This window comes from Alosa sapidissima, chromosome 18, assembly GCF_018492685.1.
Source record: "Alosa sapidissima isolate fAloSap1 chromosome 18, fAloSap1.pri, whole genome shotgun sequence".
Taxonomy (NCBI): domain Eukaryota; kingdom Metazoa; phylum Chordata; class Actinopteri; order Clupeiformes; family Clupeidae; genus Alosa; species Alosa sapidissima.
Window position 1 is genome coordinate 30,648,400 of NC_055974.1, and position 13,868 is coordinate 30,662,267.

General features: G+C 46.0%; 1 protein-coding gene across 3 annotated transcripts in view; it reads left to right on the plus strand.

Moving 5' to 3' along the window:
- LOC121689808 (inactive ubiquitin carboxyl-terminal hydrolase 53) overlaps positions 1-13,868 on the plus strand; it is an 82,987-nt gene that overhangs the window by 41,401 nt on the left and 27,718 nt on the right. For all 3 annotated transcript variants that reach the window (XM_042070016.1, XM_042070013.1, XM_042070015.1), the window contains exons 10-12: positions 5,674-5,851; positions 6,481-6,630; positions 10,279-10,431. In XM_042070016.1, the coding sequence (XP_041925950.1) occupies positions 5,674-5,851; positions 6,481-6,630; positions 10,279-10,431 (481 nt within the window). The remainder of the gene's footprint in view (positions 1-5,673; positions 5,852-6,480; positions 6,631-10,278; positions 10,432-13,868) is intronic.

Sequence of the window (13,868 nt, forward strand, 5' to 3'; positions counted from 1 at the left end):
TAACTAGTAAAGGCCAAAATGCATACCAGTCAGCTAGTTGAAGGCTTTTGGGTCTCACTAATTAACTAGTGACAGCCAAAAATGCATACCAGTCAGCTAGTTGAAGGCTTTTGGGTCTCACTAATTAACTAGTGACAGCCAAAAATGCATACCAGTCAGCTAGTTGAAGGCTTTTGGGTCTTACTAGTTAACTAGTGAGCCATTTCTGTGTGAACTAGTTAACTAGTGACAGCCAAAATGCTCACTAGTTAACTAGTAAGGCCCAAATTCTCTCTAGTTAACTAGTTCATATGTTTCATATCTTACTAGTTAACTAGTAATGCTCAGCATGTTCACTAGTTAACTAGTGGACACTGAAATGTGCACTAGTTAACTAGTTTAAAGACTTCTATATTTTACTAGTCAACTAGTAAGGTACAAAAATGTTTACTAGCTGACTACTGAATGTCAAATTCCCACTTGTTAACTTGTTGAGCATTTATTCTGATATCTTGATATCAGGCCAACATGCAAGCCATTTTTGTCAACTAGTTAACTAGTGACCCATGTTTGTGCACACTAGTTAACTAGTGACAGCATAAATGCCCACTAGTTAACTAGTGAACACATATTAGCTTCACTAGTGAGAGCCAGAAAATGTAGTTAACTAGTAAAGGCCAAAATGCATACCAGTCAGCTAGTTGAAGGCTTTTGGGTCTCACTAATTAACTAGTGACAGCCAAAAATGCATACCAGTCAGCTAGTTGAAGGCTTTTGGGTCTTACTAGTTAACTAGTGACAGCTAAAAACGTGCACATGTTTACTAGTGAAGGCAAAACTCCTCACTAGTTAACTAGTTGGAGTAGGTCAATGTCACTAGTTAACTAGTGAACCATACATGGCTTACTAGCTAGCTAGGTGATGGCAGCAGGCTCACTAGTTACTGCTTCACTGCCACACATGCAAACTAGTGAGACTTAAATTGTTCCACTAGTTAACTAGTGGACAAAAACGGTCAGCTTGTTTGTGTTTTTAGGTGTAACTAGTGAACAAAATATGCATACCACTAGTTAACTAGTAAGGCCCACAACACCCTCACTAGTAAACTAGTGGGTATTTTGGCCTTTACATGTTAACAAGTGACCATTTTGGCATCTCACTAGTTAACTAGTGGGGCTGAAATGGCCTTCACTAGTTAACTAGTGGGCATTTTGGGGCACACTAGTAAACTAGTGACACTTTTTGCACCTCACTAGTTAACTAGTCGAATGGAAATTGCCATCACTAGTTCACTAGTGGGTGTTTTGGTGCACACTAGTAAACTAGTGACACTTTTTAGACCTCACTAGTTAACTAGTGGGCATTTGTAGTTTACATGTAAGTGTCACACTGAAGCCACTAGTTTACTAGCTAGAGTACCTTTGGCCAGCATGTTAACTTGTGTGCAAATGTTGTGGGTGGGATTTCGTGAAATTCTGTAGTGATGGTTGTCATGTTCTATTTGGACATAGGGAGCCAATAGAAAGCCTCAATTTCCAGAATTCTCCGCCTCCTAATTTGAATTCTGCGCCACTAGTTGACTAGTGTGAATTTTGTCTTGAACTAGTTTACTAGTATACATTTATGACCTCACTAGTTAACTAGTTTGGACAAATGATGCATCAACTAGTTAACTAGTGAGCCTAATGCCATCACCTAGCTAGCTAGTAAGCCATTTATGGTTTACTAGTTAACTAGTGACATTGACCTACTGCAACTAGTTAACTAGTGATGTGTTTTGCCTTCACTAGTAAACATGTGCACATTTTTGGCTGTCACTACTTAACTAGTGAGACCCAAAAGCCTTCAACTAGCTGACTGGTATGCATTTTGACCTTTACTAGTTAACTAGTAGACATTTCTGGCTCTCACTAGTTAAAATGTGTTGACTAGTTAACTAGTGAGCCTTTTGGCTCCCACTAGTTAACTAGTGAGCCTTTTGGCTCCCTCTAGTTAACTAGTGTGCATATTTTGGCCCTCACTAGTTAACTAGTTCACACAAACATGGCTCACTAACTAACTAGTTAACAAAAATGGCTTACATGTACATGACAATTATGCCTGATATCAAGATATCAGAATAAATGCTCAATCGGCTTGCCATATGTATGGAGCGTAGTGTCCGTGTGTGTGTGTGGAGTGTAGTGCTTGTGCATGAGTGTGTGTGTGGAGCGTAGTGCCCGTGTGTGTGTGTGTGTGTGTGTGTGTGTGGAGTGTAGTGCTTGTGCATGAGTGTGTGTGTGGAGCGTAGTGCCCGTGTGTGTGTGTGTATGTGTGGAGCGTAGTGTGTGTGTGTGTGTGTGTGTGGAGCGTAGTGCCCGTGTGTGTGTGTGTGTGGAGCGTAGTGCCCGTGTGTGGAGCGTAGTGCCCGTGTGTGTGTGTGTGGAGCGTAGTGCCCGTGTGTGTGTGTGTGTGTGTGTGTGTGTGGAGCGTAGTGCCCGTGTGTGTGTGTGTGTGGAGCGTAGTGCCCGTGTGTGTGTGTGTGTGTGTGGAGCGTAGTGCCCGTGTGTGTGTGTGGAGCGTAGTGCCAGTGTGTGTGTGTGTGTGGAGCGTAGTGCCCGTCTGTGTGTGTGTGGAGAGTAGTGCCCGTGTGTGTGTGGAGCGTAGTGCATGTGTGTGTCTGTGTGTGTGTGGAGTGTAGTGTAGTGATCGTGCGTGTGTGTGTGTGTGGAGCGTAGTGCATGTGTGTGTGTGGAGCATAGTGCCCGTGTGTTTGTGTGTGTGTGGAGCGTAGTGCCCGTGTGTGTGTGTGGAGCGTAGTGCATGTGTGTGTGTGGAGCATAGTGCCCGTGTGTTTGTGTGTGTGTGGAGCGTAGTGCCCGTGTGTGTGTGTGTGTGGAGCGTAGTGCATGTGTGTGTGTGTGTGTGTGTGTGTGTGGAGCGTAGTGCATGTGTGTGTCTGTGTGTGTGTGGAGCGTAGTGCATGTGTGTGTGTGTGTGGAATGTAGTGTAGTGCTCGTGCTTGTGTGTGTGGAGCGTAGTGCTCGTGTGTGTGTGTGTGTGTGTGTGGAGCGTAGTGCTCGTGTGTGTGTGTGGAGCGTAGTGCATGTGTGTGTGTGTGTGGAATGTAGTGCTCGTGTGTGTGTGTGTGTGTGTGTGTGGAGCGTAGTGCTCGTGTGTGTGTGTGGAGCGTAGTGCGTGTGTGTGTGTCTGTGTGTGTGTGTGTGGAGCATAGTGCATGTGTGTGTGTGTGGAGCATAGTGCATGTGTGTGTGTGTGGAGCGTAGTGCTCGTGCGTGTGTGTGTGGAGCGTAGTGCCCGTGTGTGTGTGTGGAGTGTGGTGTGTGTGTGTGGAGCGTAGTGCTCGTTTGTGTGTGGAGCGTAGGGCTTGTGCGTGTGTGTGTGTGTGTGTGTGTGTGTGGAGCATAGTGCATGTGTGTGCGTGGAGCGTAGTGCTCATGCATGGGCGCTTAATTTGACGTTAATTGCTGCGTACACAGTTTCATACGTCAGATTTGTTTTGTGTGTACACACTGTGTGTGTGGAACGTAGTGCATGTGTGTGTGGAGCGTAGTGCTCGTGCGTGTGTTTTGTGTGTAATTTGGCTGGGACAACGCGTCGAAGTAATCGATGACGTCGACGCAAAATATGAGCGTCGATTCGTCAAGCATAACATGTGCTGCTAAATATTTTTAATTTTAATTTTACACCTTCAGTGTTTTCCATACGTTGACTAATCTGTGGCTGGGCACCACGAAATCAAAACTGGCCACCACACATTGATGTTCTATGTTGTAGGCCTACTATTTAAATTAAAGATAAGATAAAATAATTTCATTGAGCTGCACATTACTCACGCAGCCTTTCCTCGCCCCGCCCGCTCTCTCTTGTAACGAGCCCGCTGCCCCTCCTCTGCATGTGCACTTAACAAAATATTCACGATTGTTGTTGCCACATAGAAGCACTGCATAGAACACAGTGGGCTAAATTGCTATTAAATCCGCTTAGCATCGTGACCATGCTGCGCTGGTTCAAAACTGCTGCATTAAAGTTAAAGTAAACTCTGCAACATAGTACATTGAGGAGACTAAACTAAGTTAAGTTACAGTATGCAATCAAGCAGTATCTCAGAGCTAACGTTAGAATACTGTTTGGATGTCAAGTTTAGCATGCTTACTTGCAGCTGCTTGTATTCGTTATCCATGCAGGGCTCATTTTATTGACTCTGAATGTTTGCAAAATCCCGATGTAAATGGAAAAGTGTTTTCCAAGACTCAAAAGTGCTTGTCCAAAGGAGAAGTACGAACCGTTATTTGAACTAACCACGTTATGAATTGCATCCACACATCAGCAGCCTTTTAACTGTGTTAATGTTAATTGCAAGGATTCCCACACGAACGTCTTAAAATGACAGGCACTCAATTAGACATAGGCCTACACTACTGAACTTTATTGAATGCTACCTCTGACTAAGAATGCATTACTTTGCACTTGAATAGTCTTTTATTTTGGAATCTTAAGAGCAATAAACATATATTGCAATGTTAAAGAATTCATGTTTTTTCATTCAGATATGTAAATAAACATGTATAAGTTGCTATTATTGAATTAATGGGGAGATAATTGATAATCGAATCGAAATCGAATCAGACTGAAAAAATGAATCGTTAGATTAATCGATGCATCGAAAAAATAATCGCTAGATTAATCGTTTAAAAAATAATCGTTTATCCCAGCCCTAGTGTGCACACTACACTACTTTCCAGGTCTCCGCGTACGCTCATACGTTTTCGTATGATGAAGCCCCAGGTGTTGTGTTATAATGTTCAGGTCAGCACCTGTAAGGACCAGGTGCATTAAGGGCCACTTTCTATTCTGTGCGTGTGTGTGTGTGTGTGTGTGTGTGTGTGTGAGTGTGCAGGTTAGGGTTGTTGGAACGAATTTCTAAAGTCGAATATAAATCGAATATTTAAAAAATAAATACTATTCGAATTTGGAAATTGCTATTCGAATGCTGTGTTTTTTTATCTGTTGGCTAACTTTAGCAAATATGTGAAAACGAAATGCTTTTGTCACGTCCAATGCACAATCTAAATATGGCAGAAGCGATGCACCCACGGAGATCACCACTCCTGTGTGGAACGTTTTTGGATGGAAAAATAACAATTAGCCTAACGATGTCGTAATCCACAGAATATGTAGCAGCCTGAGTGCACATCTGATAACGCTACACCCTGACAAGCTGGGTAGGTAAACAGTCCGAGGACGAGGAAGCGCGCAGCTAAAGCAGGAAGTAGGTTTTTACCTCCCTCCTCTAGGCAATGTCCGATGCTTTTGTCACTTCTCTGATAGGCATAATGGTTCATGGAATCGCGGGCCAATAGAAAAAAAGAAAGCAAACTTTTCCCCAATCAGGAAATACTTGCTAATTTGGCGTCATCAAACATAGGCATTCAATAAAGTGGTAGTGGTATGGGCGTTCATTCAGTGTGTGTGTGCGCAAAAGAAATTGAAACCACTCAAGTTGCACAGATATCGTTGGTAGACTGAGCTTTTGTTCAATATAACAAGTCAACCACGTGTTTTATAGTGGCATTGGCAATGCATAAGCCTGTTTATGCAGTGTATAGAGATGCATTGTTAATATTAATAATAAATAAAAATTTGAGCGTTAAATATGTGTGTGTGTGTGTGTGTGTGCGCGCGTGCGTGCAGGTGGGCCCACGCTGGAAGGACGTGGTGTCTAAGTGCATTAAGGGCCACTTCCAGCCCCTGCTGCTGTTCTACTCCAACCCTGAAGGGAGCGCCGTCATGTCCGATGACCCAGCCCAGCAGAGACCTGCCAGCACCGCCCGGAACCACCACAAGAACCCTGCTAACGGAGACGCCACAGGTGAGCTTGCACAGAACCACCACAAGAACCCTGTGTGAGTGTGTGTTTGTGCGTTTGTGTGCGTGTGTGCACACGTGCGTATATGTGTGTGCGTGTACTGTATTTGTGTGTGTGTGTGTGTGTGTGTGTGCGCGTGTGTGTGTGCGCGTGTGTGTGCGCGCGCGTGTGTGTGTGTGTGTGCGTGCGTGCGTGCGTGCGTGCGTGCGTGCGTGCGTGCGTGCGTGCGTGCGTGCGTGCGCGCGCGTGTGTTTTGCATGCTAATGCTTCTTCTGTTCTATAACACAGCAGTCTGCTGCAACTCTACATATCCGACACTTCACAGCCAGCAGACAACCACTTGGCTGTGTGTGTGTGTGTGTGTGTGAGAGGGAGGGGTGGTTTCTCTGCAAGCCAAATTCTCCAGCTGACCTCACACACCCTCATAGTGTGTGTACACAAACGCACACACACAGACACACACACACCCCACAGTCCATTAGCAAATTCAGTCTGACTCTGGCACCCTGTCCCCACACGCATACACAGGAGTGTGTGTGTGTGTGTGTGTGTGTGGAATGTCTCCTCAGAGTTCAGTAGTGCTCTCCCCCTCATCTTGTTTCCCTCCTCCTGTGCGTTCTTGTGGGTTCTAGATGTTCCGCAGCCCCCACTGAAGAGGCTGGAGTTGACCCGGGAGAACGTGAGCGCCCTCATAGCGGGCCATGGAACCTTGAGAACCCAGAAGGCGCCAACGTCCCTCTTCAGCCGCGGCAGCAACCAGACCAGTGGTGGCAGAGGACCTGGTATGGAGGCACATACACACACACACACACACACATACACGCACGCACGCACACACACACACACACACATATACACACACACACACACACACACACACACACACATATACACGCACACACACACACACACACACACACATATACACGCACGCACACACACACATATACACGCACGCACACACACACACACACACATATATACACACACACGCACGCACGCACGCACGCACGCACGCACACACACATACACGCACGCACACAGGTACACGCATAAATGCAGAAGAGAGGGCGAGAGAGAGGGAGGGAGAGAGAGAAGAGGAGGAGGAGGTGGTGTGTGTGTGTGTGTGTACTGGCCCCTTAGAAAGGCTCTGGAGGAAGGTGTGTGTGTGTGTGCTGGCCCCTTGGAGAAGCTCTGGAGGTAGGGGTGTGTGTGTGTGTGTGCTGACCCCTTGGAGAGGCTCTGGAGGTAGGTGTGTGTACTGGCCCCTTGAAGAGGCTCTGGAGGTAGGTGTGTGTGTGTGTGTGTGTGTACTGGCCTGGCCCCTTGGAGAGGCTCTGGAGGTAGGCCTGTGGATTTTACTTTATTGCTGCACATTCCATTTCTTATGAAGAGTCCTGAAGGATCTGTAGTCTCTCTGCAGCATAAGTTAGCCAGGTTCCACCCTGTTCTCCATCGGAGTTAGCCAGGTTCCACCCTGTTCCCCTTGGAGTTAGTAAGGTTCTACCCTGTTCCTCTCGGAGTTAGCAAGGTTTCACCCTGTTCCCCTCAGAGTTAGCCAGGTTCCACCCTGTTCCCCATCGGAGTTAGCATGGTTTCACCCTGTTCCCCTCAGAGTTAGCCAGGTTCCACTAGTGCTGGACGGTATACCGGTTCACACCGTATACCGGTGTATATTTTCGTTATGATATGAATTTTTAATATACCGCCATACCGGTGTATTTGATTACACAACGTTTGGAACGCTGTGCGCGCGACAGTGTTTCCGACGGGACTTTTTTCACACGCACGCATGGTGCGACTGCGAGGCATAGTGAGGGTAAACGCAAAACAAAGTTTTTCCCCTGAAGTATGACCCTTAAGGCCAGGGGTGAAAGTAAGCCGGTACTGGCCGGTACGGAGTACCACTAAAATATTTGGAGAGGGTACGCCGTACCGGAAAGAGAACTGTACTGTCTCTGAAAAATATAGCACTTTCAGCATGACAACACAACTGCTAACGTCAAATTACCAGAAGCAACACGTTTCCCCCAAAATATATTTCATATACATTGTTCTGAACTGAATCTGAATTGTGTCTAAACCTCCCGTGCAGCTGGACAGACAACGAGCAAGCTATAGCGCACGTACAGTAGCCTACAGTAATTGCGCCAACGTGCACTGGTATCCAAAGTGTTTTAGCAGACGGACGTTTTTTGGTGTTTAAATAGCCTATTCTGGTTTTATGTGTGCAGTGTTTTGCTGGAGAGACAAGAGACAGACAGCGCGTGTACGGCTTAACCAGATCTTGCGCAGCAATAATGAAAGTGTTTTAGCGGACAGAAGTATGTTGCAGTCTCCCAAATAAAAAGGCATGACTCAAAGAAACGTGTTTCATGATATACAGTAGCCTATATAAAAAAAAAACGATTGGAAGTGGGAGCGGGCAGAGTAACTAGGCTAAATAAATAAATAAAGGTTGAAATTAAGTGTTTGCAATTTATTCATAATCAAAAACAGATATAGGTGGGTTAAAGGGTGATACTAGAGTGATAAGAAGTCCTAGTGAATGCTTGATAAGTAGACTATAATACAGTAAATAAACAAGTAAATAAATAATAAATAATTAGGCTAAGTGAAATTTTCGGCGCGGGCTCTGCGCGCGCATTATGACTCTATATGATAGTACCACCAAGAAATAAAAACTACTTTCACCCCTGCTTAAGGCTTAATTTCTCCTTAGGTAAGGGGTTTATTTAAGGGTGTTGCACAGAATACCTTAAATTGTTTTTTTAGTTAAGGAAAAACGTTATATTAAGGGATACTGCATTGAAAGGGATTTACCGTCATGAAAATTCTATTGAGATTGTTCAACAGCTGTAACAGCTTATCATTCATCTCACCTTAAGAATATTCGCTGAAATTATCCAGGTAGCAAGTGAAGCATGTTATAGACATGAACTGAGCAATACTAGCTGGCTAGTTAGAAATGATCCTGACTGTCATCATTGCACCAAAACAAACTTTTTTGTTAATGTTTTGCCTAGCGAACCGAACCGAAGCTCATGGCAGGCTAAAGACATCCACATCCACATGAAGTTAACGTTAGCCTACCACTAACGTCATGTAAACCACACAATAACAATAAGGCATGTTTCTGATAGGCCTATTTGACAGAGTAAGCATATTAGCAGAGAGGTTTTATTTTAAATTGTATAATTTAAAAAAAAGTATAATTATTGCAAGTTGCACAATTTTTTGTATTGGTTTTATACAAGATGTTTGTGAAATTTGCACAGTAAAAGTTTTGTATTTTGACAGTCTTTGCATTCTGATGCATTAGAATCATAAGTGGCTCTTTGTAAACAGCATCATTTTCTGGGGCCATATAAGTATAAGTATATATACTTTTTTGATCCCGTGAGGGAAATTTGGTCTCTGCATTTAACCCAATCAGTGAATTAGTGAAACACAACCAGCACACAGTGAACACACAGTGAGGTGAAGCACACACTAATCCCGGCGCAGTGAGCTGCCTGCTACAATGGCGGTGCTCGGGGAGCAGTGAGGGGTTAGGTGCCTTGCTCAAGGGCACTTCAGCCACGGCCCACTGGTCAGGGCTCGAACCAGCAACCCTCCGGTTACAAGTCTAGAGTGCTAACCAGTGGGCCACGGCTGCCCCCAAAACTGCATTACCACTAGTGTGGAGTTATTCTACATCATGACAGTAAAATAGATCATCCTTAGTCAATGTACTGCAGCAATTCCTCTCTCAACCTGTAGAAAATGCTGTGAACATCTGATTATGCATGGAAAAAAAATTCCGTCATATACCGTGAAACCGTAAGAATTATGAAAAATACCGTGATATACATTTTTGGTCATACCGCCCAGCACTAGGTTCCATCCTGTTCCCCTCAGAGTTAGCCAGGTTCCACCCTGTTCCCCATCGGAGTTACCCAACAAAAAAACATTTCAGAACGTGACACTAGTTGCTTTGTCCTGTGAACCGCAGTGGGCGTGTCATTCTACCGTTTAGTTGATGACTCCTCCTTGGTTTCGTTCTGTTGATGACTCCTCCTTGGTTCTGTTCTGTTGATGACTCCTCCTTGGTTCCGTTCTAAACTGGTGGAAATGCGGGCTGATTCAGTAGACAGCACCAAGGTTCAACAAATCCTGAATGGAACCGGTGTAAGAATGTTGTTGGTCAAAGAACTGCCTGAGTTAATCGGGTTCCACCCTGTTTCCCTCTGAGACCCCATAGGGTAGCCAAGTTCCACTAATCGCCCTTTGAGACCCCATAGGGTAGCCAAGTTCCACCTGTTCCCCTCTTAGACCCCACAGGTTAGCCAGGTTCCACCCTGTACACAGTGGTGGCGTCTGATTGGTTGGTCATTGTGTGTGTTCTCAGTGGTGGCGTCTGATTGGTTGGTCATTGTGTGTGTCCTCAGTGAAGGTGTCCGGTGACCCCCAGAGCCGCATCAGGGAGCTGTCCCGAGAGGTGGCCCAGCGGGCAGGAGAGCTGAGGGCTGCCGGCCTCGCCAAGAAGGACTCCGAGAGAGCCGACCGATCGCACCGACGCCACGAGACGCTACGCCACAGAGGTACACACACACACACACACACACACACACACACACACACATACACACACACACACACAGTGGGGCCCCAGTGCTGCTTATGTAAGCAGAAATGTGCTCAGCACTGGCGTCCAAAGCAGCACGGAGCAGTGGCTTAACCAGCCTACTACCAGACTGTAGGACACACACACACATACACACCAACTCTCTGACGTCTTACACACACCAACATTCTGAACTCTCTCTCTTTCTATCTCTCTCTTTCTATCTCTCTCTCTCTCTCTCTCTATCTTTCCCTCACACACTTGCACAGACCAACTCTCTGAAGTCTTGCACACACACACACACACACACACAGTTTTGTCATCCCTGCATCAGCCATGCGTGAGCGCGCGTTAGTTCCAGGCTCTCGCCCCTCATCAGCAGATAACAGCCCAACAGTTGACGCCTCGACAGGCCAACAGCTGACGCCTCGACAGCCCAACAGTTGACGCCTCGACGTCGCCGTAAAGGCTTCCGTGTACTCCCGGTCCCCGACCTGTCGTGTGACAATGTGACGTCACAGGAACGCCGGAACTGTTTATACTCGCGCATGGTGGTCGCGACACTAGTTGCAGTATTCTGCTGAACAGAGGTGTCGCTGTTGTGAAAAGGCTATATCGCTACCTACATTAGACTGTAGAAGAAGAAATGTAAATATTCTCGGACAGCATTGGCAGAGAATGTCTAATAAGGGGAGAACCTCCACTCTCGGGAGACTTCCGGTTTCTGAACTGGTTCCAGTTCCAGTTCTGGTTCCACATGAGGGCGCTCACTAATAAGTGCAGAATGAATGGAGGTCTATGGAGTTGTACCCCTCAAAATCCACTTTTCTCGGGATATAATTTTTGTCTGGAAATTTGAATGTTGCATTCGAAAGAGGGGGCAAAGAAAATACACACAGCTGAGTATTATATTTTTAACTCATTCAACTTCTGACCTATAATCCATATTGAGCTTGCAGAAACTAACTAAATCTTCGATTTTTCAACGACAATCAGGTGAAAGAGTCTAGCTCCATAGACCCCCATTGTTTTTGCACTTATTCGTGATCGCCCCTAGCGGAACTGCAACAGATTGCAGGTACAATGGAGTTAATAGGGAGTGATCCGGCTCTCCGTAAACGGGCTCTGGCATTGGTGTCAATGGCAGTAGCGACTAAGCTAGCCTCTGTGATGATACTTCAGACTTCGGTTACTGCTATTCACAACTAGGGGACATTAGCTTAAATCTTAACTCTCACAAGATATGGCAGGGCGCCGCTCTTGGAAGTTGCATGGCTGGTTTTCTCGGTAGGGACTCGCTACGTCTATGCTGTTAAAGGCACACTATGCCAGATTTTCACCTTTACGAAGCCAATTTAATGGTAAACAAAATTGTAATAGTAGAATTGTTCACCTAGCATAGCTATACAGCATAGACATAGCGAGCCCCTATCGAGAAAACCAGCCGTGCAACTTCCAAGAGCGGCGCCCTACCAAATCTTGTGAGAATCGTGAAACATTACCTTGTGAGTGAGTAGATATAGCTCTTTGGAGTTTTTGCCAGTTGTTAATCCTTCACCTCTACAACAAAATCATTTGCATTGTGTACAGGGGGGATAAGTCGCAAGAAGATTGCTATTTACAATAGAAGAGTAACATATAAATACATCGCGACTCCAGAAGGAGCTCTACACTCGCCAAATATACCCAAACCTGCATAGTGTACCTCTAACTGAAGGCTGCTTGCTTAGTGTCAGCTGAAGATTACCTGCTAGCCTCGAGCCCCACCAACAGACAGATGCTAGTGCTAGCAGCTAGCATTAGAGGGGAGCGGACCTATGTTCCCCGGTTCCTATGTTCCCCTATGTTCCCCGCTTTGCATGGGACCGGGGAACATAGGACCCTTTTTTTAAAACCCTAACCCCGAGCGGGGAACATAGGACCCGGGAACATAGCGATGACCCCCATTAAAGTTAACTAAAGATTAGCTGCTGCTAGCCTCAAGCCTTACCAGCAGACAGCTAAAGCTAAAGATTAATTGCTACTGGACTACTGATGTTAGCAGGAACAGCTGTTAGCCCAAGTGTTAGTTGAAGATTAGTTCACCAGGAGACAGCTGCTATCACTAGTGTTAGCGTTAGCTGAAGATTAGTGTTAGCGTTAGCTGAAGATTAGTTCACCAGGAGACCGCTGCTATAGCTAGTGTTAGCGTTAGCTGAAGATCATCTCACTGAGGGGGGGGCGTTGCTGAGGGTTGCCCTGTGAGAGTGATGGTGGGGGTGGAGGTAACTCTAAGGTCAATGTTGGCACTGCAGACAGAGTCGTTAGTCATGCCCAGGATATTACCCTGCTTAAAAGCGTCTGAAGAGTGAACATGCCATCGCCACGATGATGTGCTGCGACTGCGAGATCAGTTTGACTGATCAGTCTCATCTCTGGTTCATGGTTTTTATCTTCACACATGCGCGCACACACGCACACACGCACGCACACACGCACACACACTCTCTTTCACTCACACTCACACACACACACACTCCATATCCAGTAGGCCAAGACATTGGTCTTGTATAGACTGCGTGGGGTGATTTAGTGGAATTCTCTGTCAGCAGAAACCTGCTAGCGTGTCTGGCTAATGGGTTGTGTGTGTGTGTGTGCGTGTGTGTGTCTGTCTAATGGGTTGTGTGTGTGTGTGTGTGTGTGTGTGTGTGTTAGTGTGTGTCTGGCTAATGGGTCATTAGCCAGCCCTGTGATGAGAATGTGTCCCACACACGGTTCATGGTGCATATACCATACTCATACACACCATATGTCAATACCTCCTGTGTGTGTGTGTGTGTGTGTGTGTGCGGACTATAATGGGATAAGGTGCACGCACACACACACACACACACACACATACTGTAGTTCTTCATGACTTCATGAGAACCGCTGCTTATGACTCTGTTCATGGGTCTGTGTCTGTGTATGTGTGTGTGTGTGTTTCTGTGTTTGAGAATGTGTGCGTGTGTATGCTCTGCTCTGAGACCTCAGTTAACTTTTTTCTCTCTGTCTCTCTCAGTCTCTTCTTGTTCCCTTACACACACACACACACACACACACACACACACTCACACACACACACACTCCCCCCATGGGCCAGCATGTGACTGTCTGTCGTGCTCAGTCCCACCATGCTGCTGGCTGTTCTCTCATGTGCTACTGAGGGGAAGGGGCGTGTGTGTGTGTGTGTGTGTGTGTGTGTGTGTGTGCGTGTGTACGCATGCATGTGTGTGTGTGCGTGTGTACGCATGCATGTGCGTGTGTACGCATGCATGTGTGTGTGTGCGTGTGTACGCATGCATGCATTAATGTGTGATGTCCTTTTCTCTCAAGTAGTTGTTGACATGTTAGCAGGTGTTCTAAAGCACTGTGTGTGTGTGTGTGTGTGTGTGT